Source organism: Phyllostomus hastatus, unplaced genomic scaffold, assembly GCF_019186645.2.
Source record: "Phyllostomus hastatus isolate PE091 unplaced genomic scaffold, TTU_PhHast_1.1 phas_contig_81, whole genome shotgun sequence".
NCBI classification, from domain to species: Eukaryota; Metazoa; Chordata; class Mammalia; order Chiroptera; family Phyllostomidae; genus Phyllostomus; species Phyllostomus hastatus.
Genome location: NW_025333962.1, coordinates 1864361 through 1888200, shown reverse-complemented (window position 1 = coordinate 1888200; position 23840 = coordinate 1864361). Strand labels below are relative to the sequence as shown.

The 23840-nt window shown below is 40.1% G+C and overlaps 1 protein-coding gene and 1 pseudogene across 1 annotated transcript; one reads left to right on the top strand and one right to left on the bottom strand.

The window, feature by feature from the left end:
• Positions 1–313: 313 nt before the first annotated feature.
• On the top strand, positions 314–22251 carry LOC123826602 (annotated as a pseudogene).
• Positions 22252–22488: 237 nt separating this feature from the next.
• Positions 22489–23520, bottom strand: LOC123826550 (olfactory receptor 2M2-like). Its single transcript, XM_045850518.1, has one exon. The coding sequence runs from the start codon at positions 23434–23436 to the stop codon at positions 22489–22491; it is 948 nt and encodes a 315-aa protein (XP_045706474.1). The 5' UTR covers positions 23437–23520.
• Between the last annotated feature and the right edge of the window lie 320 nt (positions 23521–23840).

Genomic DNA, 23840 nt, shown 5'->3' with positions numbered 1-23840 from the left:
GAGGATCTTTCGTTAGCGCGGGGCCGGGTTGCGGTCCAGCTGGCACGGATCCGCCAGCGGGCGCCGATCGTCGCCTCCTCTGCCCCGCGCGCTGCCACTGTCCCACCTCCATCCCTCCGGAGGTGCGGCGCGGCCTACACGCTAGCTACCCGCACCGGCGAGGCGGCCAGCCCCGGGCCAAGTTGGGCAGTTTCGCGCCGGGTAGGTGGAGAGGGGACGCACGGCGGCGCCCCGTGCGGTGGAGAGCTTAATAGCCCTCGCGGCTCCCGCGACGCCGAGCGCAGAGGTAGAGGCCCGGAAAGCCCCGCGGCGAAGCCAGGACCTGGCGGACCTGGGTGTGGAGCGGGTCACCCGGGCCTTGAGGATGGGTTGGGCGCCCCGGAGGTGACCCCGGAAGACCCGAGGGACTCGTCTCCATCCCTCCAAAGACTGGGGGCCTGCCGCGGGCTCAGCGGGAACTGGACAGGTACTGGGTGGCCGGGCGGGGGGGCGGGGAGCCGAGTTCTCGGGCCCCAGGAGCCGCTGGAAGGGTAGAGGCACACAGGTAGGGGGTCAACCGGGCGTGGCTTCGGAGCGGCCCCACTTCCTGTCGAGGACCTTAGTTTCACTGTGTGTTTGGGGGGGGGGTCGCTCTGACACGGAGTTCCTTGGGGGGTAACTGTGAGGAGCCCTCCGAGCCCCAACCGAAAATGGGGCAACGAGCATAACTCTGGGCTTCCAGGAGCGTCCCAGAGCGCGACCGCCCGCGGCGGCGGGGCTCCGGAGCGGTGGCCGAATGCGGGAGGTGCAGGCTAGTTTCTGGGGGCTGCCTGGAGAAATGCCCTCTTTTCCCAGTGGGGCCGGGGCTGGGGTTGCGGGGCTCTGCCGATCTGTGCTGCCGTGGGTGGCGGTGACGTGGGTCAAGTAAAACTGCTCCCGTTACCGTCTTCAGTGCTTTCCGTCTTGGATAGTTTGATCAAAAAATTCCCACCGGACCCTCACAATGGTGCTCTTTCCACGGGTGTTGTCAAATGAGGTGTACTTCAGGAGTCAAATGGTAGGACACTCGGGCTAATATCACTCAGATTATACAGGTCTTGAAAATAAATTGCACATAGTAGATGAGAGATACATGTGATGGGTTACTTGTTACTTTATTATTGTATATATGTGGGTTAATTTTTAGTTGAGAAACATTGTGATTTTGTGAAATATCATGAGTTCAGATCTGAAATTATTTTAAAATATTTACATATTTTTATTTAGGTTTTGTATGTAATAAATTCATGTTTATAATGTGTATGTTTATACTGATGTATGAGAATTTAAAATGCAAAATTTAATTTGTATTTCTACCTATTTCCCATCAAGCCATGGCGCTTCATAACTTCAAATTTTTGTAAGGTATTTGTTGTGGTTCAAATTTTGGCCAGTTCATAAAGTTGATTTTTCAAATACATCCATGCCTTTGAGCACTGCTCGAACATATTTTATATCCTCTATGAAGTAAATTACTCTTGGACGAGTGATTCCACATGCAAACATATATTCTCTGTGTGTGTGTATCCATTAAACGATAAATAAAGATCGCCATACTCTTAGAGGAGAAGTGGATTGGAAGGTGGGCGGAAAGGGTGAAGGCAATTGATTGTATGGTGATAGATGGTAACTAATTTTTGGTGAAGATCACTTTGTATTGCATATACATGTCAAAGTATTATTCTGTATACCTGAAATTTCTATGATATACGAGGTCTGGCCAGAAAAATCCACCCATTGATAATATAATGGGGATGGTTTGTGATAAATGGATGTAACCTGGCAGCCAAGGAGAGTGGACTGGAATGCACATGCATGAACAATAATGACTTCACTGTACTAGTCAGTGGGGGCAGTAGATGCTACTGAGTGAGCACATGTACTGTGTGGCCTTTGCATTTAAATTGATGGAGCGAGTAGAGCAACGAATCTGCATTGGATTTTACATTAAGCTGAAACTGATGATTCAGAAGGCCACAGCTGTGGGCAACTGGTGATTGGCAGGTTCATCATGACAATGCATCAGCTCATGAGTTTTTGGTGGAACATCAAATCACCCAGGTGAGTCAAGCCCACTACAGCCCAGATTTGGCACCCTGTGACTTCTGGCTTTTCCCAGAACTAAAGTCACCTCTGAAAAGGATGAGGTTTCAGACCATTGATGAGATTCAGGAAAATATGATAGGGTAGCTGATGTTGATTGGGAGAACTGTGTGAGGTCCCAAGGTGCCTACTTTGAAGAGGGACTGAGGCGTCATTGTCCTATGTATTGTGTCTTTTTTTAAAAGGAATAGTCTTTTGATTTAAAGATTTTATTTGTTTATTTTTAGACAGGGGAAGGGAGAGGGAGAGAAACAATCAATGTGTGGTTGCCTCTTGTGCACCCCTCCACTGGGGACCTGGCCTGCAACCCATGTGCATGTGCCCTGACTGGGAATTGAACCAATGACCCTTTGGTTCACAAGCTAGAGCTCAATCCACTGAGCCACACCAGCCAGGGCTGTTTCTTGTATCTTTTATCTTCTTTAATAAATGTCTCTACTTTTCATATTACATGGCTGGACACTTTTGAAGTGACCAGTTGGATCTCTAAAAAATATTATCCCCAATTTCACTACCTCATGCTACTGAACCACAAGAAATGTTTAAAATGTGCTAATTGCAATGATTGATTATGATTTTTTAAAATGAAAATAGAGCTACTGCTACACAAGAAAGCCAGTTGTGTTTCTAACTCAGGAGTATGCTCTGGGGCACCTTACTATTCTGTACTGTAGGCAAAAATTCACAGAAGATTGTAATTATCTTAAAGAAGTATCTTGAGAGTTTAACACACTTTCATTATTTGGTCTTCTTTCTTTCTTTCTATTTATACACTTTCTCTAAATAACTGACAGGTGCTGTTTCTAAAGGCAAATGTAACAATGGAGGGAAGTGTTACAAATACAAATGTAGCCAGATGGCCAACTGGGGAAGAAAGAATTGTAGCAATTTCTAAAATGTTCCTCCCTGTTTTACTTCAAATAAGTTTTTCATATCTTGAATTTCTCCTTTGCCTTTCTTCTATCATTTTCTTAACATCTTTACTGAAATTTAATTATTGAAACTGATATTTAAATAAAATTTACTGAATTAAATGGACCACTTGATGTTCATTAGATTTCTATATTTGTGCAACCATCACTGCAGTTTAATTTAAAACATTTTTCATTACTGCAAAAGAATATAGACACCTTTTAGTAATTACTGTTACCTCATTTCCACCTGACCCATCTCCCAACCCTAAGTAACCACTAATCCGTTTTCTGACTCTAAATTTTCCTATTCTAGACATTTCTTTTTAAAAAAGATTTAATATATTTTTAGGGAGAGGAAAAGGGGAGAAGAGCGGTAGAGAAACATCAATGCCAGAAACATTGATTAATTGCCTCTCATATGTACCCCTACGGGGGACCAAACCCATACCCCTGGCATGTGCCTTGACTGGAAATCTAACCAGCAACCTTTCGTTTTGTAGTATGATGCCTGACGAATTGAACCGCCCCAGTCAGGGCTCTAGACATTTCTTATATTGATTTTATTCACCATAAAGAATTATATAAATAATTTTCCAGGGTTTATCATGATGTAACATGTATAAGTACTTCATTTCTTTTTAAAAAATAAGATTTTATTTACTTATTTTTAGAGAGAGGGAACAGGAGGGAGACAGAAGGAGGGAAACATCAATGTGAGAGAAACATCAATTGGTTGCCTCTCACACACCCCCAGCCTGCACAGAGCCCAGCACCCAGGCATGTCCTCTGATTGGGAATCCAACTGGCAACATTTCAGTTTGTAGGATGACGCCCAACCCATTGAGCCGCACCAGTCAAGGAATATTTCATTTATTTTTAAAGACAAATACTATTTAGTGTATAAATAACCATATTGTATATAATTCATCAGTTGATGGACATGTATGATGCTAGGATTCTTTATGTAGTTTGGGGGAGGGTTGTGTGATTTTTGGTAGATGTGTCTATTTGTATGTATGTATTTATTTCTCTTGGGCATATGCTTAGAAGTAGAATTGTGGGCAGTTCTGTATTAAATATGCTAAAGAATATGCTTGACAACATATTTTCACACTTTACATGAATTACCTATAAATGTGAATTCCAATTACTCCCCAGTCTTGATAACAAGTTACTGTCAGACTTTTTGTTTACAGCTGTCCTAGTGTGTATGAGGTGCTATCTCATTATGGTTGCACTTTGCACACCCTTTTAAAAGTATATTTTATTGATTATGCTGTTATAATCATCCCATTTTTTTTCTTTTCTTATCCTCCTCCACCCTGCAACCCCCTCCCACCAGTATTCCCCTCCTTAGTTCGTATACATGGGTCATACTTACAAGTTCTTTGGCTTCTCCATTTCCCATACTATTCTTAACCTCCCCCTGTCTATTTTCTACCTACCATTTATGCTTCTTATTCCCTGTCCCTTTATGCCCATTCTCCCCCTCCCCCTCCCGGCTGATAACCCTCCACATGATCTCCGTTTCTGCAATTCTATTCCTATTCTAATTGTTTGCTTAGTTTGTTTTTGTTTTTGTTTTTGTTTTTTTTTTAGGTTCAGTTGCTGATAGTTGTGAGTTTGTTGTCATTTTACTGTTCATAGTTTTTATCTTGTTTTTCTTACATAAATCCCTTTAACATTTCATATAATAAGGTCTTGGTGATGATGAACTCTTTTAACTTGACCTTATCTAAGAAGCACTTTATCTGCCCTTCCATTCTAAATGATAGCTTTGCTGTACTGAGGAATCTTGGATGTAGGTGGTCCTTGCCTTTCATGACTTGGAATACTTCTTTCCAGCCCCTTCTTGCCTGTAAGGTTTCTTTTGAGAAATCAGTTGATAGTCTTATGGGGACTCCTTTGTAGGTAACTGTCTTTTTTTTTCTTACTGTTTTAAGATTCTCTCCTTATCTTTAGTCTTGGTACTATACTTACAACGTGCCTTGGTGTGTGCTTCCTTGGGTCCAACTTCTTTGGGACTCTCTGAGCTTCCTGGACTTCCTGGAAGTCTATTTCTTTTGCCACATTGGGGAATTTCTCCTTCATTATTTTTTCAAATAAGTTTTCCATTTCTTGCTTTGCCTCTTCTCTTCTGGAACCTCTATGATTTAGATGTTGGAATATCCGAAGTTGTCCCAGAGGTTCTTAAGACTCTCCTCATTTTTTTTTTTTTTGAATTCTTGTTTCTTTATTCTGTTCTGGTTGAATGTTTGTTTCTTACTTCTATTCCAAATCTTTGATATGAGTCTCAGTTTCCTTCCCTTTACTGTTGGTTCCCCATATATTTTTATTTCACTTTGTATAATCTTTACTTCTTCCTCTATTTTGCATCCATACTCACTCATTTCTGTGAGCATCCTGATTACCAGGGTTTTGAACTCTGCATCTGATAGACTGTTGATTTCTTCATCACTTAGTTGTTTCTCTGGAGTTTTGATCTGTTGTTTCATTTGGGCCATATTTCTTTATCTGGGCACACCTATTATATTGTAAGGGGCGGAGCCTTAGGTATTTGCCAGTGCAGGGCAACCCGCATTGCTGCATAGCAGTGCCGTCTGTGCAGGAGGGGCCAGAGGGGGGGAACAGTATCGCTTGCTCAGCTTTCTGCTGGCTTTGTCACTTTTACCGCTACCCACAAGCAAAATTGGGCCCTTCTGGTGGTGGTTCCTAGGTGGCTGGGTTTGTGTAGGTTCTAGGACCCTGTGGGTCTCCCCAGTGAACTCTCTTGTGAGGCTGGGAGTTTCTCCCGCTGCCTCAACCCCCATAGGTTTTTACCACCAAAGGTTTTGAAGCTTTCTTTTCCCCTTCTGGAACCCTGAGTTGCGTGGTCTATCTCGCTCCCCAGTTGTTCCTCCTGGCTTATCCATACACAAATGTGGGACCACCTGGTCCTCCAGCTGCTGTCTTGCATGACTAGTCCACTGCTTTGCAGCATGACCTCTCCACCCCAGCTGCCCATCCCTGCCCCTACTACCAGTCTGGATGAATGTTTCTTTTTTAACTCCTTGGCTGTTGGACTTCCATACAGTTCAATTTTCTGTCAGTTCTGTTTTTTTGTTGTTTGTTTGTTTTAAATTGGTGTTGTCCATCTTTTTGTTCTGTGAGGAAGCAAAGCATATCTACCTATGCCACCATCTTGGCTAGAAGTCCCACAATTTGCATACCCTTAATGACAATGTTAAAAACTTCTTTTATGTACCAATTGTTATTTCTCCTTTGGAGAAATGCCAATCCAAATTATGAGCATGTTTTAATTTGACTTATTTGGCTTTTTATTATTGAGATTTAAGAGCATATATGCTAGATAAAAACCTCTGATATATAATTTGAAATATTTTCTCTGATAAAATGGATTGTATTTTTATCACCTTGAAAATGTTCTCTGAGCACAAAAACTTAAAATATTGATAAAATCTAATTTGTATTTTTTGCAGTGCTTGTACACTGATGCCATATCTCAGAAAACATTATTTAATCTGAATTTTTAAAGTTTTATTCTTATGTTTTCTTCAAGTGTAATATAGTTTTAGTCCTTATATTTTTTTTTAAAAAAGACTTCGTTTCTTTACTTTTAGAGAGAGTGAAAAGGAGGGAGAAAGAGAGAAGAGAATACATCAGTGTGTGAGAGATACATCAATTGGTTGTCTTACCCCCAACTGGGGACCTGGCTGACAACCCAGGCATGTGGACTGACCAGGAACTGAACCAGTGACCTTTCTCTTTATAGGCCAGGTCTCAATCCACTGACCTACACAGCCATGGCAGTCCTTACATTTTGATGTATAATTGGTTCATAGTTAATTTTTTATCATGTCATGTGTGGACCCAACTTCATTCATTTATTTGCATATAGATATCCAATTCTAGTACTATATTTAGAAAAAACTATTATTTCTCCCATTAAATTTTCTTGACATTCTTGTCAAAAATCATTTGACCATATATGTGTCAGTTTCCTTTCTGGATTCTCCTTTATTTTTGATGCTATTGTAAATAGAATTATAGTGTCTATTTAATTTTTAATTATGTATTGCTGGTGTATAGAAATACAACTGATTTTTGTATCCTGAACCTTTGCTCATTTACTTATTACATTGTATATGTCTATGTGGAGTCTTTAGGGTTTTCTATCTACAAATTTGTACTATATGAGAAAAATATTTTTTCTTTTTTTTTAACATGGATTTTTTTTTCTTTTAGAGTGCCCTGTCTGGAACTACTAGAGTGATGTTGAATAGTAGTGGTAAGAATTAACTCTGTCTTGTTCTTGACCTTAGGGGAAGAATATCTAGTTTTTCACTATTAAGTATGATATTAGCTGTGTGTTTTTTACAGATGTTCATTTGTGGTTGGAAAACTTTTCTTCTTCTCCCAGTGTAAGTATTTTTGTCATAAAAGGGTGTTAAAATTTGTCAAAGTTGCTTGCTTAAGTATTGATTGGAATTATATTGACATTATGCACCGCTTTGGGAAGGATTGGTGTAACGGCAATATTTTGTCACCCTGTCAATGAATATGCATTGTCTCTTCATTTATTCAGATCTTCTTTGACTTTTTCTTCATAATTGTTCAGTTTTCCTTTCAAAGAAGTATAGGGAATGGATCCACTTGGTGTGGCAAATGTAGCCCAGCCCTGTCGGAAAACCGACAGGTGCAAGTCAGCACACAGGAGCCAAACCCACTGATCGGCTTTCCCGTGGGAAACCAGGCCTGCATTATACCTAGGCTGCTCTGACGCTTGCCTTTGCTAAAACTCCCTCACCCTGAGTTGAAGCAGCAAATGCTTACTGCATATCTTTAAAGTAACTTCCGGAAGTCTGTGCTAATTCTCCCAAGGATGGAGTATAACCAGACCAATCACTCTTATTGTTCATTCCCTTGCATTTGCAACATTTTTTCCTTGTTAATCTGTAAGAAGTAATGAGCAACATCCTTTCCTTTGTTATCTGTAAAAAGTAATCACCTAAAGCAAACCTGAGCATAATGAACAAGAACCTTCTTTGATGTATGCTACTAGAAAGCCAACAAAAGCCTGTCCATGCAAGGGCTGGGGCACTCTCTCACTCAGAGAGTGGCTGTGCTGTCCCTTTTCTCCACCAGACTTCTGCAGTCCATGTGAATTTATTCATTGCATCCACAACACTGTGTACACCACTGGTCAGAGTCCGCATCATATAAGGGGATGAAAAAGTAGATTTACAGTTGCTCATATGGAAAATAATACAATAATTAATAAATAAAATACAAGAATAAACTCTTTCATGTACTCACAACTGTAAACTTACTTTTGCCTCATCCTGTAGATTCTGTACATATTTTTTACATTTTTAGCTAAATATTTTTATGTAAATATATTTTTAATTATAAATTTTAATTATTCACTCTAGTATACAAAAAACCCAATTAGTATTTGTATATAAGTATGTATCCTGAAAAATTCCAAAATCATTTATTAGTACCAGCAGACTTGTATCAGATTTTTGGGATTTTCTATGAAGACAAACATGCCATCTGTGAAGAAAGACAGCTTTATTTCCTCCATCTGAATCTGCCTCCCTCTTCTGTATTTCTACATTTTATTATGAGAGCTAGTGTTTCCAGTACAATGTAGAAGTTGTGAGGGGCATTCTTGCCTTATTTCTGATCTTGGGAGAAGGAATTTAGTTTTTCACAAGTAAGTATTATATAAGTTATAGGGTCTGTTTGTAGATTATGTAGTTGAAAAGGATCCCCTTATATTGAGTTTCCTGATATTTTTTAGATCATGAGTGGGTTACAGTTTATATTTATACTTATCAAAATATCTTAAATGTATACTTTGTTACAGTGAAATATAGAAATGTTATTCCTATATAGGTTCTTAGGGTTATTGTTATACAGATTACATTTACAAATATGTATTTTTTAAAAGCTGGAGGAGAAAGAAAAGCAATTGTTTACTTACAGAAGTTCTTTTCTTTTTTAAAAGATTTTATTTATTTATTTTCAGAGAGAGGGGAAAAGAGGAAGAAAAAGAGGGAGAGGAACATCGATGTGTGAGAGAAACAGTCTCTCTTGCATGCCCTCTACTGGGGACCTGTTCTGCCTGACTAGGAATTGAACCAGCAACCTTTCAGTTTGCAGACTGGCACTCAATCCACTGAGTCACACCAGCCAGGGTTATACTTATAGAAGTTATTACATTAACCTTTTGATTTATCATTTGTAGACTTGTATTATCATTTGGTGTCATTTTATAGGATTTTTATTGAACTTATTGGTGGTAACATTTGTTATAAAAATATATAGGATAGTGTCATTTTTTACTATAGCACAACTTTATTCTCAGTTTCTATTTTGTCCGGTTACCAAATATATTGCATTTTATATATTGTTAGTCCAAAACTACATCACTTGAAATACTGTAGCTGCAAATTGCAGAGATAATTTTTCCAAAAACTAATGAAGTTTAATACAGCAAAACCTTCTATAAGGGTATGTGCATGTAAGTATAATGCTGTTGATAACAGTTTAAGTTTGCCCTACACTTTTGGAAAGGTATTTGATAGTATGTAAAGAAGTTTAAAGCTATTTAATCCATTAATGGCCCTCACACTTTATTTTATAAAAATATTTGCACATATCTATAAAAATATAATAATGTATTTATAAAATAAAAACAGAGTTGTAAATGTTTTTGTCACCTACATTCTGTAAAATGCATACATGAAAAAGCACGGGTTAAACATTTGTAACAGTACAGTATAGTTTCTGGAAAAGTAAAGTAAAAAATGAAGCAGGTAGAACAAACATAGTAAGAGCTTATTTATGTTGATGTGTGCTTTTTTGCACTTGTATATTGCAAATGCACAAGAAAATGCAAACATGAATATGAGAAAAAATTAATAATTTCAGGAATAGAAAATGGGAATGAAGATAAGAAATTTATGTTTGCTCATATTTTTGGATCTTGGATATATTGTGGTGGAAAGAATTATGCTCTGCTTGCCCTGGCTGGTGTGGCTTAGTTTGTTGGAGTGTTGTCCCATAAACTGAAAGGTCACGGGTTTTATTCCCAATCAAGGCACATGCCTGGGTTGTAGCTCCTGTCCCAGGCTGGGGTGTGAATGATGTTTCTTGCATCAATTTTATCAAGGTTTCTCTCCCTCCACCTTCTCTCTGTCTGTCTCTCTCCTGTCACCCCTTCCCCATGCTTCAAAACTAAAGAGTATATCTTCTGGTGAGGATTTTTTAGAAAAAGAATTATATTCTGCTTAACACCGACATTAAAAAACATCAAAATAAGTAGCGAAGTAAAATGGCACAGCCCATTACTTTTGTTGAGATATGAGTTCATGAATTGAAATCATTCCATTACTTGACAACACAAAGTTTCCAATAGCCTGTGAACAGTGTTCTTGTTATTCATGAGGTAAGTATCATGGCCGGTAACCCTACCGTGTAGAAAAATGTCAACTTAATTCTTTGTGCTTTCAGTGCTCAGTATCCGGGATGACAGCATGAGGCACCATCATGGCCAATATAGTTAATTAGCTCTTACTTAATTAGTCAATTGTGATCACCCACAGAAACACTCTGTGAGTCTCCTTTGAACTATGTCTACCAGTGAGGGGAAGACCCAGGAAATGCAATGGCAACCAGGGCGATAACAGCACTGTAACAGGAAAGTGTGTCCCTTGGATCAGCAGACACAGCTCGTCCAGGTTTTCTTCTTACTCGAGCAATGTTCTTTGTCATCTTCACCCTCATCTTCCAGTTCCACAGGGCTTTAAAGAACGGGCCCCTGACATTATGGAAACTGGGTTTCTATGGGGTAAGTGGGTTTCCCTCAAACCTACATGTATATCATAAGCTGGTCAGTGCCACACTAGCTCTCGTGATATGTCAAAGTAGGTCAATTTTGTTTACCTGCTTGTATTGCACTGTTTCAGAAAAAATAATACAGCACTGCTTTTTAATTTTATTAGGTGCGTAGCAGCTCTGTGTTCTCATCGGAGGAAAGTAGAGTCAAGTCAATTTCTTTTTAAACAATTGACATAAAGTGAGTAGAGTCAATTTCTTTTTAAACAATTGACATAAAGTGAGTAGAATGTATAGGGTGCATATAGGATTCTATTGACCTTTCAAATACAGTTAATGTATTATCTGCTATACTTAAAACCTCTGTACGGCCCTGGCTGGTACAGCTCAGTGGATTGATTGCCAGGCTGAGAACGAAAGGGTCATGGTCCTATTCCCAGTCAGAGCACATACCTGGGTTGCAGGCCAGGGCCTCAGTATGGGGCGTGCAAGAGGCAACCACACATTGATGTTTCTCTCCCTCTCTTTCTCCCTACCTTCCCCTCTCTAAAAATAAATAAATAAAATCTTAAAAAAATAAAATTTAAAAAATAAACAAAAAACCTCTGTATGGCCCTGGTTGGTGTGGCTCAGTGGATGGAGTGCTGACCTGCAAACCAAAGAAAGGGTTGCCAATTCTATTCCCAGTCAAGGGTACATGACTGGGTTACAGGCTAGGCCCCCAGTAGGGGATGTGCAGGAGGCAACCACACATTGATTTCTTTCCTTCTTTCTCCCTCCCTTCCTCTCTTTCTAAAAATAAATAAAATCTAAAAAAAAAAACCTCTGTACAAATGTTAGTGATTTTAATATGATCTTAACTGACTGTTGTTATTGTATGCATCATGTCACAAAAAAATGCAAAGAGAATTTGTAACTCTACCGATCTCTCCCTTCCTCTACTTACCTGTGCTCAACAGGGTACAGAAAAGTAGGCAAAGATGTGATCTCTCAGTCATTCATACTAAATCTTCAAATATACCAATAAAACAATTTATAGTAAGCTAAGCAAATTTCCAAGTATGGATAAAAACAATTACTCTATTTTACTCAAAATTTACTGCTACTTTTAACCTATTCCACCAAAGTCAGAAAAATCCCCCATTTATGGAATGGGAGGAAATATTTATATATTTTATGCATAAATTTCAGGCTATCATGAAACATTATTTTAACCTTGTTTTAATGACTATCTTAATATGATTTACTTGAGGTGCATTGAAGAAACTATAGTTTGTGACATAGAATTTACTCTTCAAATAGCCCCATGATTTATGAATAACAAAACCAGCAAGAAGAGAAGAACTCTGAGGATATAAGTGAATTATTATGTTTCCACAGACAAGCATCATCATGCCTGAGACATGAACCAGGGTGGCCCCAATACCAGAGTTCTTGCTCACGTGGTCCCCTGATGAGCAGGTGCTACAGGGACCACATAACCCTCTTCTCCCTGACTTGCCTGCCATTGCTGGGGTGGGGGTGCCTTGTCATTACCATCACTGCCTTTGACCCGCATCTTCATCCCAAGTATTTCTTCCTGAAGAACCTGTCTTTGATTCATATCTGTTCCATCTCTGTCATGGTACCCAAATCTGTCATGAACTCTAATGAACAGCTGTTTCATCTCCTTCATGAGATGTGCCTCATGGGTTTTCCTGATATTTTTTTTTTTTTGCTGGCACAGAGTCTGCCCTCCTGCTAGTGATGTCTTGTGACTGACTCTGCTGCCATCACCACCCCCTGGACCGTGAGGCCTTCATGAATAGAGACACCTTGTGCAAATGGTCACTGCTCCACAGCTCAGTGGATTTGTCTGTGGATCCCTTCCTGTTGTGGGTACATAAAATATAGTTATAACATCCTATTTTAAGCTGACTTTTACCCTCTCATGTTTTAGATCATTGATATTATAATTTATATCTTATACTATATATTCAATAACATTATTATAGTTATAGTATTTTAATATGTTTTTTAACTTTAAATTAGAGTTGTAAATAATTTATGTACCACCGTTACAATGCCAACAAATCTGGTTTTGGCTATATATTTACCTTTATCTGTTTTACATAGTGGTATGTTTTTTTATAATATTAATTATCAAGGTTTTTATTTCAGCTTGAAGGATACCCTGTAGCATTTTTTGTAAGGTAGGTCTAGTGGTGATAAACTTTCTCAGTTTTTTTTTTGCAAAAGTATTAATCTTGCCTTTACTTCTCTAAGACAGCTTTTCCAGGATAGTCTTCTTTGTTCACATCACCCAAATGAATATACAGATTTAATGCAATCCCCATAAAAGTCCCAATGACATTTTTTAAAGAAATAGAACAAAAAGTCATTGTATTTATATGAGACCACAAATGGCCCCAGATGGTCAAACCAGTCCCCCCCCCCAAAAAAAGAAAAGAACAAAGCTGGAGGTATCACACTACCTGATTTCAAATTATACTACAAAGCTATGATAATCAAAACAGCATGGTATTGGCAGGAAAAGACACACAGACCAATGGAATACAATTGAGAGCCCAGAAATAAAACCATAAGGATATGGGCAAATATTGCTTGACAAAGGAGCCAAAAACACACAATGGAGAAAAGAAAGCCTGTTCAATAAATGATGCTGGGAAAACTGGAAAGCTACATGCAAAACAATGAAAGTAGGTTACACTTTGTTCTCATGTACAAAAATTAATTCAAAATGGATCAAAGACCTAACTATATGATCTCAAATAATAAATTACACAGAAGAAAGCATAGGTACTAAACTTATGGATTGTGGTTGTAGAGAACATTTTATAAATTTGACTACAAAGGAAAGAAAAGCTAAGGCAAATTAATTGAATGAGACTATATCAAAATAAAAAGCTTCTGCACAGCCAAACAAAAAGACAAACAACCAAATGGGAGAAGATGTTTGCAAACAGCAGCTCCAATACAGATTTAATATCCAAAATATATAAAGAGCTCATACAAGTGAACACCAAACAATCCAATTAAAAAATGGGCAGAGGACCTAAACAGACACCTCTCCCAGGAACATGTACAAATGGCCAACAGCTTTATGAAAAGATGCTCGACTTCACTACCTATTAGGGAAATGCAAATCAAAACTACAAACATAGCCCTGGCTGGTGTAGCTCAGTGGACTGAGTACTGGCCTGCAAACCAGGGGGTTGCTGGTTGGATTCCCAGTCAGGGCACATGCCTGAGTTTTGGTCCAGGTCCCCAGTTAGGGTCATGTGAGAAGCAACCACACATTGGTGTTTCTCTCCCCTTCTTTCTCCCTCCCCTCCCCTTCTCTCAAAATAAATAAATAAAATATTTTTTAAAATTACAATCATAATAGAAACAGATTCATAGATATAGAGAACAGACTGACAGCTGTCCAAGGAGAGCAAGTTTGGGGTGCTGGGTAAAAAAGGGGAAGGGATTGAGAAAAACAAAACAAAAGGTCACAGACACAGACAACCGTAGGGTGGTTACCAGAAGGAAGGGGGAAGTTGGGTGGGTCATAAAGGGAAAAAGTGGTCAAATATATGGTGATGGAAGATGACTTGATTTTGGGTGGGGGGCACTCAATGCAATAGGAAGATTATGTATCATAGATTGTATGCTTGAAACCTATATAGTCTTATTAACCAATGTCACTCCAATTCATTTAAAAGTATCAAAGGCCTTTTCTGAAGCCCATTACCTCTTGCTCCCACTGGTGTCTGATGCTGTATCTCAAGCCAGGACATGGTGGGTACCTTCTACTCTTATTTTTCTCTCTTGGAGAAGAATTCTCAGCTTTTGAACTGTCTCCCCATGTAATAGGGCTGTGCCCTCTGTCCTGTGTTCTTGGCCACCCCACCCAATCTGCCCCTGCCTTCGTACTCCTGACAGGAGACCTATGATGCCCCTGGGCAGGCCCAAAATCAGGCTGTGGGAGACACACTTCACCACTTTGCCTCCCTCCTGGGAGAACCTCTGGGTTTGCATGGTGCTGGCCACAGCAGGGTGACCCTCACCTATTTGTTTTCTTAGCTGTCCCAGACAGGAAACTGTGCTGTTTCTTTGGCACTCGGTGCAAGGGGTGACAGAAACTTTCCCCTGGGGCCTTGAGCACAGAGGCAGCCGCTCTTCCTCCCAGAGGACCTACCTGGGCTGAGGCTCTACTTCTGAGAGCCAGGCTGGCCAGGTGGCAGGGGCAGGTGTGAGGGTGTCAGTGAGGTGAAATCGTTCTTTTTCTCTTTCCAATGCAGCACTTCTCAATTTTGTGTTATTTATTGTCTTTTTCACAATAGCCATTCTGACAGGCATGAGGTGATATCTCATTGTAGTTTTGACTTGTTTCCTGATTATTAGTGATGTTGCACATCTTTTCATGTGTCTGTTAACCATCTCTGTGTCTTCTTTGGAAGAATGTCTATTTATGCTCTCTGCCTATTTTAATCACATTGTTTTTTTTTTGTATCAAGGTTTGCAAGTTCTTTATATTTGTGGATACTAACCCCTTATTAGATATATTATTTGCAAATATCTTCTCCCATTCAATCGATTGCATTTTTGATTGATTAATGGTTTCCTTTGCTTTGCAAAAAAGACTTTTAGTTTGATAGAGTCCTATTTGCTTAATTTTGCTATGTTGCCCTTGTGTGAGGAGACAGATGCAAAAACATATTGCTAGCATCAATGTTAGAGTTCAATGTCTATGCTTTCTTCTAGGAGTTTTATGGCATTGACTCTCCTTACATTTAAGTCTTTAATTCACTTTGAGTTCAGATTTATATGTAAGAAAGTGGTTCAGTTTTACTTATTTGCATGTGGCTGTCCACTTTTTTAGCAACATTTATTGAAGAGACCACCTTTTCCCATTGTATGTTCTTGCCTCCTTTGTCATAATTTAACTGACCATACAAGTGTGGGTTTATTAATGGTCTCTCTGTTGTCTTCCATCAATCTATGTGTCTGTCCTTGTGTCAGTCCCTGGCTATTTTGATTACAGTAGCCTTGTAGTATAGTTTGATATCAGAAAGTGTGATATCTCCAGCTTGTTCTTCTTTTTCTTGATTGTTTTGGCTATTCAGGTTATTTTGTGGTTTTATACAAATTTTAGGATTGTTTGTTGTAGTTTTGTGAAAAATGCCATTGGTATATATTAATAAGGATTGCAATGAATCTGTAGATTGTTTTGGGTAGTATGGACATTTTAACAATATTAATTTTTTAATTCATGAGCACAGTATACCCTTCCATGAAGACTGTCATCTTTAATTTATTTCATCAATGTCTTATAGTTTGCAGAGTACCAAAACTAAAGCTTTTATTATATATGCCCTCCCAATCCCCAAACCTTGTGTTCTTCCTCAAAATTATCTTCTGGAGATCCTTCTACTTATCTTCTATAGTTTTCATTTATTATTTACAATACCTAATTAGTTTTTTTATGATGTGGATGGACCACAATTTTTTCACTCATTATTACCCTGGTTATTGCCAGTCTTTTAATTTTTTTTTTTTATTTTAAGGAGAGAGGAATGGGGAAAGAAAGAGAGACAGAAAGGGAGACATTGGTGTAAGAGATAGACATTGATCACTTGCCTCCTGTACATTCCTGACTGGGGATTGAACCCACAACCTAGGTATGCACCATGACCAGGAATCAAAACCACAACCCTTAGGTGCACGGGATGATGCTCCAACCAACAGAGACACACTGGCCAGGCCTATTGCCAATCTTTGAGTAAACAATCCTGAAAAAAAATGCACGTACATATGTTAAATATTGCTACTTTTATTTCTTTTAAAAATTCTCAAAATGAGAAGTCTTGATAAGAATGTGAAATAATATTTAATTTCAATAAATTGCACTTCAAAAAGACATAATACTGCACATTTGTATCAGGAGGACATAGGATGCCCTTTTCCATACATTATATTCACCAACGGATTTTAGAGTGCTTTTGTTTTTTGATTAATTAAAGGGTGTTAATATATGCTACAGTTTAACTTACTATATTTCCTGGGGGCAGAATAAGTTATTGCTGGCAATAGTTAACAGGGTGCAGAGTAGGGGTCCCCAAAAATGCAAAGCATATTCCATACAAACTTTGACTTGATGCCCTAGCTGGTGTGGCTCAGTGGATTGAGTGCCATACTGTGAAACAAAGGGTCATTGTGTGTTCAATTCCCACTCAGGGCAGATGCCTGGATTTCAGCCCAGGGCCCCAGTAGGGGGTATGTAGGAGGCAACCACACAGTGATGTTTCTCTCTCTCTCTCCTTCCATTCCCTTCTCTCTCAAAATAAATAAACAAAATCTTAAAAAAAAAAAAAACCTTGATTGGGGAAATGTGGGGTGGATGATACAGCAGTTAAGATACTTTTTTTTTCATTTTTAAATATATTTTATTGATTATACTATTACAGTTGTCCCATTTTCTCCCCTTTATTTCCCTTCACCATGCACATGCCTCCCACCCACATTCCCCACACTTTAACTCATGTCCATGGATTGTACATATAAGTTCTTTGGCTTCTCCATTTCCCATACTATTCTTAACCTCCCCCTGTCTATTTTGTACTTACCAATTATGCTTCTTAGTCCCTGTACCTTTTCCCCCATTCTCTCCACCCTCTTGCCACTGATAAACCTCCATGTGATTTCTATTTCTGTGATTCTGTTCCTCTTCCAGTTGTTTGATTAGTTTATTTTTGGTTTTGTTTTTTAGGTTCATTTGTTGATAGTTGTGAGTTTGTTGTCATTTTACTGTTCATATTTTTGATCATCTTCTTTTTCTTAGATAAGTTCCTTTAACATTTCATATAATAAGGGCTTGGTGATGATGAATTCCTTTAACTAGATCTTATCTGGGAAGCATTTTACCTGCCCTTGCATTCTAAATGATAGTTTTGCTGGACGTAGTAATCTTGGATGTAGGCCCTTGCCTATCATGACTTTTTAACACATCTTTCCAGGCTTTTCTAGCCTGTAAGGTTTCTTTTGAGAAATCAACTGATAGTCATATAGGTACTCCTTTGTAGGTAACTGTCTCCTTTTCTCTTGCTGCTTTTAAGATTCTCTCCTTATCTTTAATTTTGGGTAATATAATTACAATGTCCCTTGGCGTGTGCTTCCTTGGGTCCAACTTCTTTGGGACTCTTTGTACTTCTTGGATTTCCTGGAAGTCTATTTCCTTTGCCAGATTGGGGAATTTCTCCTTCATTATGTTTTCAAATAACTTTCCCACTTGTTGCTCTTCCTCTTTTCTTTCTGGCACACTTATGATTCAAATGCTGGAACATTTAAAGTTGTCCTGGAGGTTCCTAAGCATCTCCTTATTTTTTTTTTGAATTCTTGTTTCTTTATTCTATTTTGTTGAATGTTTATTTTGTTCTACTCCTTCAAATTGTTGATTTGAGTCCTGATTTCCTTCCCTTCACTGCTGGTTCCCTGTACATTTTCCTTTATTTCACTTTGCATAGCCTTCACTTCTTCCTCTACTTTGCATCTATACTCAATCATTTCTATAAGCATCCTGATTACCAGGGTTTTGAGCTCTGCATATGATAGGTTGGCTAGCTCTTCATCGCTTAGTTGTGTTTCTGGAGTTTTGATCTGTTGTTTCATTTGGGCCATATTTCTTTATCTGGGCACACCTGTTACATTATAAGAGGTGGAGCTTTAGATATTCGCCAGAGTGGGGCAATCCACATTGCTGCATAGTGGTGCTCTCATCAGGGAAGAGGTCAGAGAGGGAACAGTACCACTTGCTGGGCTCTTGGCGGGCTTTCAGTCACTCCTCCTGCTAACCACAAGCAAAATTTGGCCCTTCTGGTGCTGATTCCCTGGTGGCTGGGTTTGTGTAGATTCTAGAACCCTGTGGTTCTCTCAAATGAACTCTCCTATGATGCTGGGAGTTTCTCCCACTGCCTCAACCCCCACAGGTTTTTACCACCAAAGGTTTTGAGGCTTTCTTTTCCTGCTCTAGAACCCTGAGTTGCATGGTCTGTCTGACTCTCCAGTTGTTCCTCCTGGCTTATCCACATATGAATGTGGGACCGCCCGGTTCTCCAGCTGACACCTTGATGTGCATCCTCTCCACCCCGTCTGCCTGTCTCTGCCCCTTCTAGTAGTCTGAATGTTTCTTCTTTAACTCCTTGGTTTGGACTTCCATACAGTTTGATTTTCTGTCAGTTCTGGTTATTTTTTGTTTTTAAATTTGTTGTTGTCCTTCTTTTGGTCATGTGAGGAGTCAAACTGTATCTGCCTATGTCTCCATCTTGGCTGGAAGTTTCACTATTTTTCATAACAATGGCAAGTTGGTAGCTGTGTCTTTCCTGAAGGGAAGCAGACTGCCATCCAGGGTGAAAGGACTATGTGACTTTAAGAGCATATAGTGACTCATGATGTAGCCAGGGGGAGCTTATACAGTGCCTGTGCAAGAGGCAGGGAGGCAGGAAGGCAGAGAGGCCCATGTTATGGGGAACTCTTACTGTGACTAAACATGGCAGCTGAAAGAAGGTAGGAGATATGGGGGAACTGGCAAAAGTAGCACATCATAGGAGGGGCCAGATATGAGATATTATAGGGAGTTTCCGGCTGAACATTTGAAGTTAAGGGTGGACTGAGAGAGACAGACAGAGAAGAGAGGTGGCCTTGAGGAAGAGGCCATGCAGTAGGGAATTCTGCCATGAGGCCTGAGAGAGGACACAGCAAGCTGCTATGCAGCTTGTAGTGAAGCTGTCCACCATGAGGGCTGGTATGCAAGGTAGAAGCCATGCCAGCCTGGAGTAGGATTCCACCATGTGCCCTGGGGTAATGAAGAAGGCAGCCATGCAGGCTGAAGAAAGGGTGTAAGGCACAGGTGGCAAACATAAGGCCCATGGGCTGAATCTGGCCCTCCACCTTGTTTCATCTGGCCCAGCACCTTGTTTCTACCTGGTGGCAGTGCCAAGCTCCTTGCCCCTAGTTAAGGAGTAGTTACATTTATACAGTCCAAAAATTATGTTCGGTCCTTTGAAGGCAACTGTGAGGCTGATGTGACCCCTGGTGAGTTTGACACCCATGGTAAGAAGAGAGCTGATGGAACTGTGTGGGGATCCAGCAAAGCTGATGGAGCCATGTGGGAACCTGCCTAACCAAACATGGATTCATAGGAGATGCTTTTGATCTAAACTATAAGCAGGAATGTAGACTTCTGCTTCTCTGAAGGACTTACAGAGAATCTACTCTCTTGGGATGTGTGCCTCCCTGATTCCACCATGATCTAGTGTAACACAGCACATGTTTAGTGGACTACTACCTGGAGGCTGAGGACAACATACTTGAAGGAAAGAGCTGCTGTGAGAGGATGGCAACTCTGAAACCCATGAGTGTACCTTCCAGAGGGGATGGAGGACTGTTTATGTAGCTGGCTTAAGCACAGATAAGATTATGGGAGACTTTGGGACATGCATTTGGCTTATAGCCTGGTGGGGAGCTAGGGAAGTTCTGGGTCTTGTGGGAGAAAGGGCTCTGAGCAGGTGTGTTCCTAGCACCACCACTGCGAGGTTGGAATCCTGTAAATAAAAAACCATTTCCTTCAACACTAATTGTTGGGTCATGTATCAAGGTAACATCAAGCAGATGGGCCCCTTTTGCTCAGTTACAAATGGATTTTGCAGTATATATCAGTCATAAACTTTTCATTATTATTCATATAGACTGACATCAACTAGCCTCCTCATCACAGAAATGAAAGGATTTTTGTCTGCTCAAGAAAATCTTGACTTGGGCCTTATTTTTAGGACTCACAGTTCTAGAAAGTCTTTGTTGTTGTTTGTCACTGAAAGGTGGGATGGCCCTGAATGGCCCTGAGTGGCACAGACCAGCCTCACTGTGTGCCTAGGCTAGCCCTTAATCTCAGGAGAGACTGGGCACCTTCTGTGGGCCTGCGTCTGTGTGGTGGAGGCAGCATTCATTCCAGGCTCTAGCAGCATCTATGCTGTGTGGGCTTCCACATGCAGTCGTAGTGACAAACCATGAAATTTTGATATCTCTATTGGTTATTTCAACCTTATTCATGGTCCAATCTGTTCCATTCTTTGGTGAATCCTGCAGTTAGTTTGCATATACTGTCAACCCCAACAAACTCCAATTGCTTTTATCTTTATGCATCAAAGGTGATCTGTTCTTCACATTTGTTATGTAGATAAATGACAGTGTCTTACAGAGTTCTGAAGAACCCCAGAAAAAAGACAGCTCTGAATATGCACTGATTCCAGAAAGTCTGTTGACTATTTTCCATGTTCAAAGGGTACCTTCACTAGATAGGTGGTAGGTAGGTTAAGCTTCTTGATACACTTATTTTCTCTCTCTCTCTCTCTCTCTCTCTGAGTTACCACTGAACACATGGGATGAGGGGCCTAAAGCTAGAGCCAGTGATAGCCGCTGAAGCTCAGGAATTCAAAAAGAAAGCCATGGCAAGTCACTTACCCATGGCAGGCATTACCTTTACTCAAAGATAGGTGTGTCTGTTTCTGGAAAGGAGAATCACGTACACCATACGTGAGCATAGGACTCTTGCTTATCTGAGAATGACCAGAAAACTTTCTACCCAACACAGGCAGGGAGAATACAGCCAACATGTTGAGTTTGTCAGGACATTTAAGAGGAAAAAAAGGTTGTTTTATGGTTATCCCTGATAAGACCATTTTTTAAATATATTAGTCACATTTGTCTTTTGTAAGAATGTGGTACTGCTGCTAGTGGAAGTTAACAAGACCTGAATCACCAATATCACCAGACAGAGCTTAGCCTAAAGGTACTGAGAAATATCTAAATATTTCAGGTATGAATATAGATGGTCATAACTTTATGCTATGGTTTGAAGCACAGTAATTGAATTGATCCATTTTGGAAACAAATGGTTAGAAACTAATGTTTACTTCTCAGGTAGCAGTGAGATCCAGTGCTCCTTGAGTTTCACCATGCTGCCCAAGGATGACAAGAAGAAGAAAGATGCTGGGAAGTCTGCCAAAAAAGACAAAGACCCAGTGAACAAATCTGGGGCAAGGCCAAAAAGAAGAAGTGGTCCAAAGGCAAAGTTTGGGACAAGCTCAATAACCTAGTCTTGTTTGACAAAGCAACATACAATAAACACTGTAAGGAAGTTCCCAACTATGGCTTATAACCCCAGCTGTCGTCTCTGAGCGACTGAAGATCTGCGGTTCCTTGGCTAGGGCAGCCCTTCAGGAGCTCCTTAGTAAAGGACTTATTAAAGTAGTTTCAAAGCACAGAGCTCAAGTAATTTACACCAGAAACACCAAAAGTGGGGACGCCCCAGCTGTTGGTGAAGATGCATGAACACAGGACCCACCAGCTGCACATTTTGAAAAATAAAACTTTATTAAACCAGTAAAAAAACACTAATGTTTATATTTTCTTTACAAACTATTTATATTGAAATAATGTTTTCAACTAAATTCAGCCATGTGGTTTGCCCAAAGGGCTCCAACCAAGTTTCTGGGGCTGGAAAGTGTGGGTGTGGAGGCTCTGAGACTTCTGCTCTTGACCTTCCAGATAGCTGTTTTCCACCTTATATCTATGTGTTCTGTTTGATAACCAAATGCCTCACCAGGACTTTCTGAAAGGCCCCCACCACATCCTTGTTTCTCAGGCTGTAGATGAGCGGGTTTAGCATGGGTGTGAGGACAGTGCAGAACACAGACACAGCCTGCTCCTGCTCTGGGCTGTGGGAGGAACCAGGTGTCATGTACATATACATACATGGCCCCAGGTAAAGACTTACCACCATAAGATGGGAGGAGCAGGTGGTCAAGGCTTTGTTCCTGCCTTTGGAGGATTTCATATGAAGGACAGCAAGGAAGATGAAGGTGTAGGAAGCCGTGATGAGTCCAAAAGGGATGAACAGAAACACAATTCCCATCCCAAACACCACCAGCTCATAAGTGGATGTGTCTTTGCATGAAATCTTCATGATTGCTGGCATCTCGCAGAAAAAATGTCGGATTTCTCTGGAGCCACAGATGGGTAGATTCATAGTATAAAATGTGTGGACTGTGGAAACCAAAATGCCCCCAATCCAGGAAACTGCAGCCATTTGCAGGCAGACTGCATGGTTCATGATGACTGTGTATCTCAAGGGGTTACAGACAGCTACATATCGGTCATAGGCCATGAAGGTCAAGAGGATGCACTCAGCACCCCCAAGAGTAAAGAAGAAAAATATCTGGGTTCCACAGGCGAGACGTGTGATGTTCTTTCTTCCAGAGAAAAAGTTTGTCATCATTTTGGGAACAGTGCTGCTGATAAGGGCCAAGTCCACAAGAGAAAGCTGGCTGAGCAGAAAGTACATCGGAATGTGGAGCTTCACATCCATCCATATCAGGAGGAGCAGGGCAGAGTTCCCAGTGACGGCAGCGAGGTAGATCAGGAGGATCGTGTAGATGAGGACACTGGTGTACTTCATACTGGGGAAGAGTCCCGAGAGAAGGAAATCTGCTGTCCATGTGTCATTTCCTTCCTTCATGGCTATGAGTGCTGCTCCAGTAACCAAAAGAGGAATGTGAGAAGGATAAGTCAAAGGAAATGTTGTAAGGCCATTAAAAAATTGAATTGGTAAGTAACTGCTGTGATAATGTGAAGTGAAAAAAATAACTTCACACATGTTAGCATCTTATAACAACAAATATATTTTTTCTTGCTCTCATATCTATGGGTTGATTGGATATTTTGCATTAGGTAGCAGGTCAGGTACAGATACACATCTCACTCTGGGGTTTGCTCTTCTCAGGGAAGATGGCAGAAGCCAAAAGGGGGCAATATAATAACAAAATGACGTGATTTTTCTAAGGCCTGAGCTCAGAATTAATTCTCTCACTACCTTTTTTCCCTAATATTATTTTATATTAGTTTTAGGTGTATGGCATACTG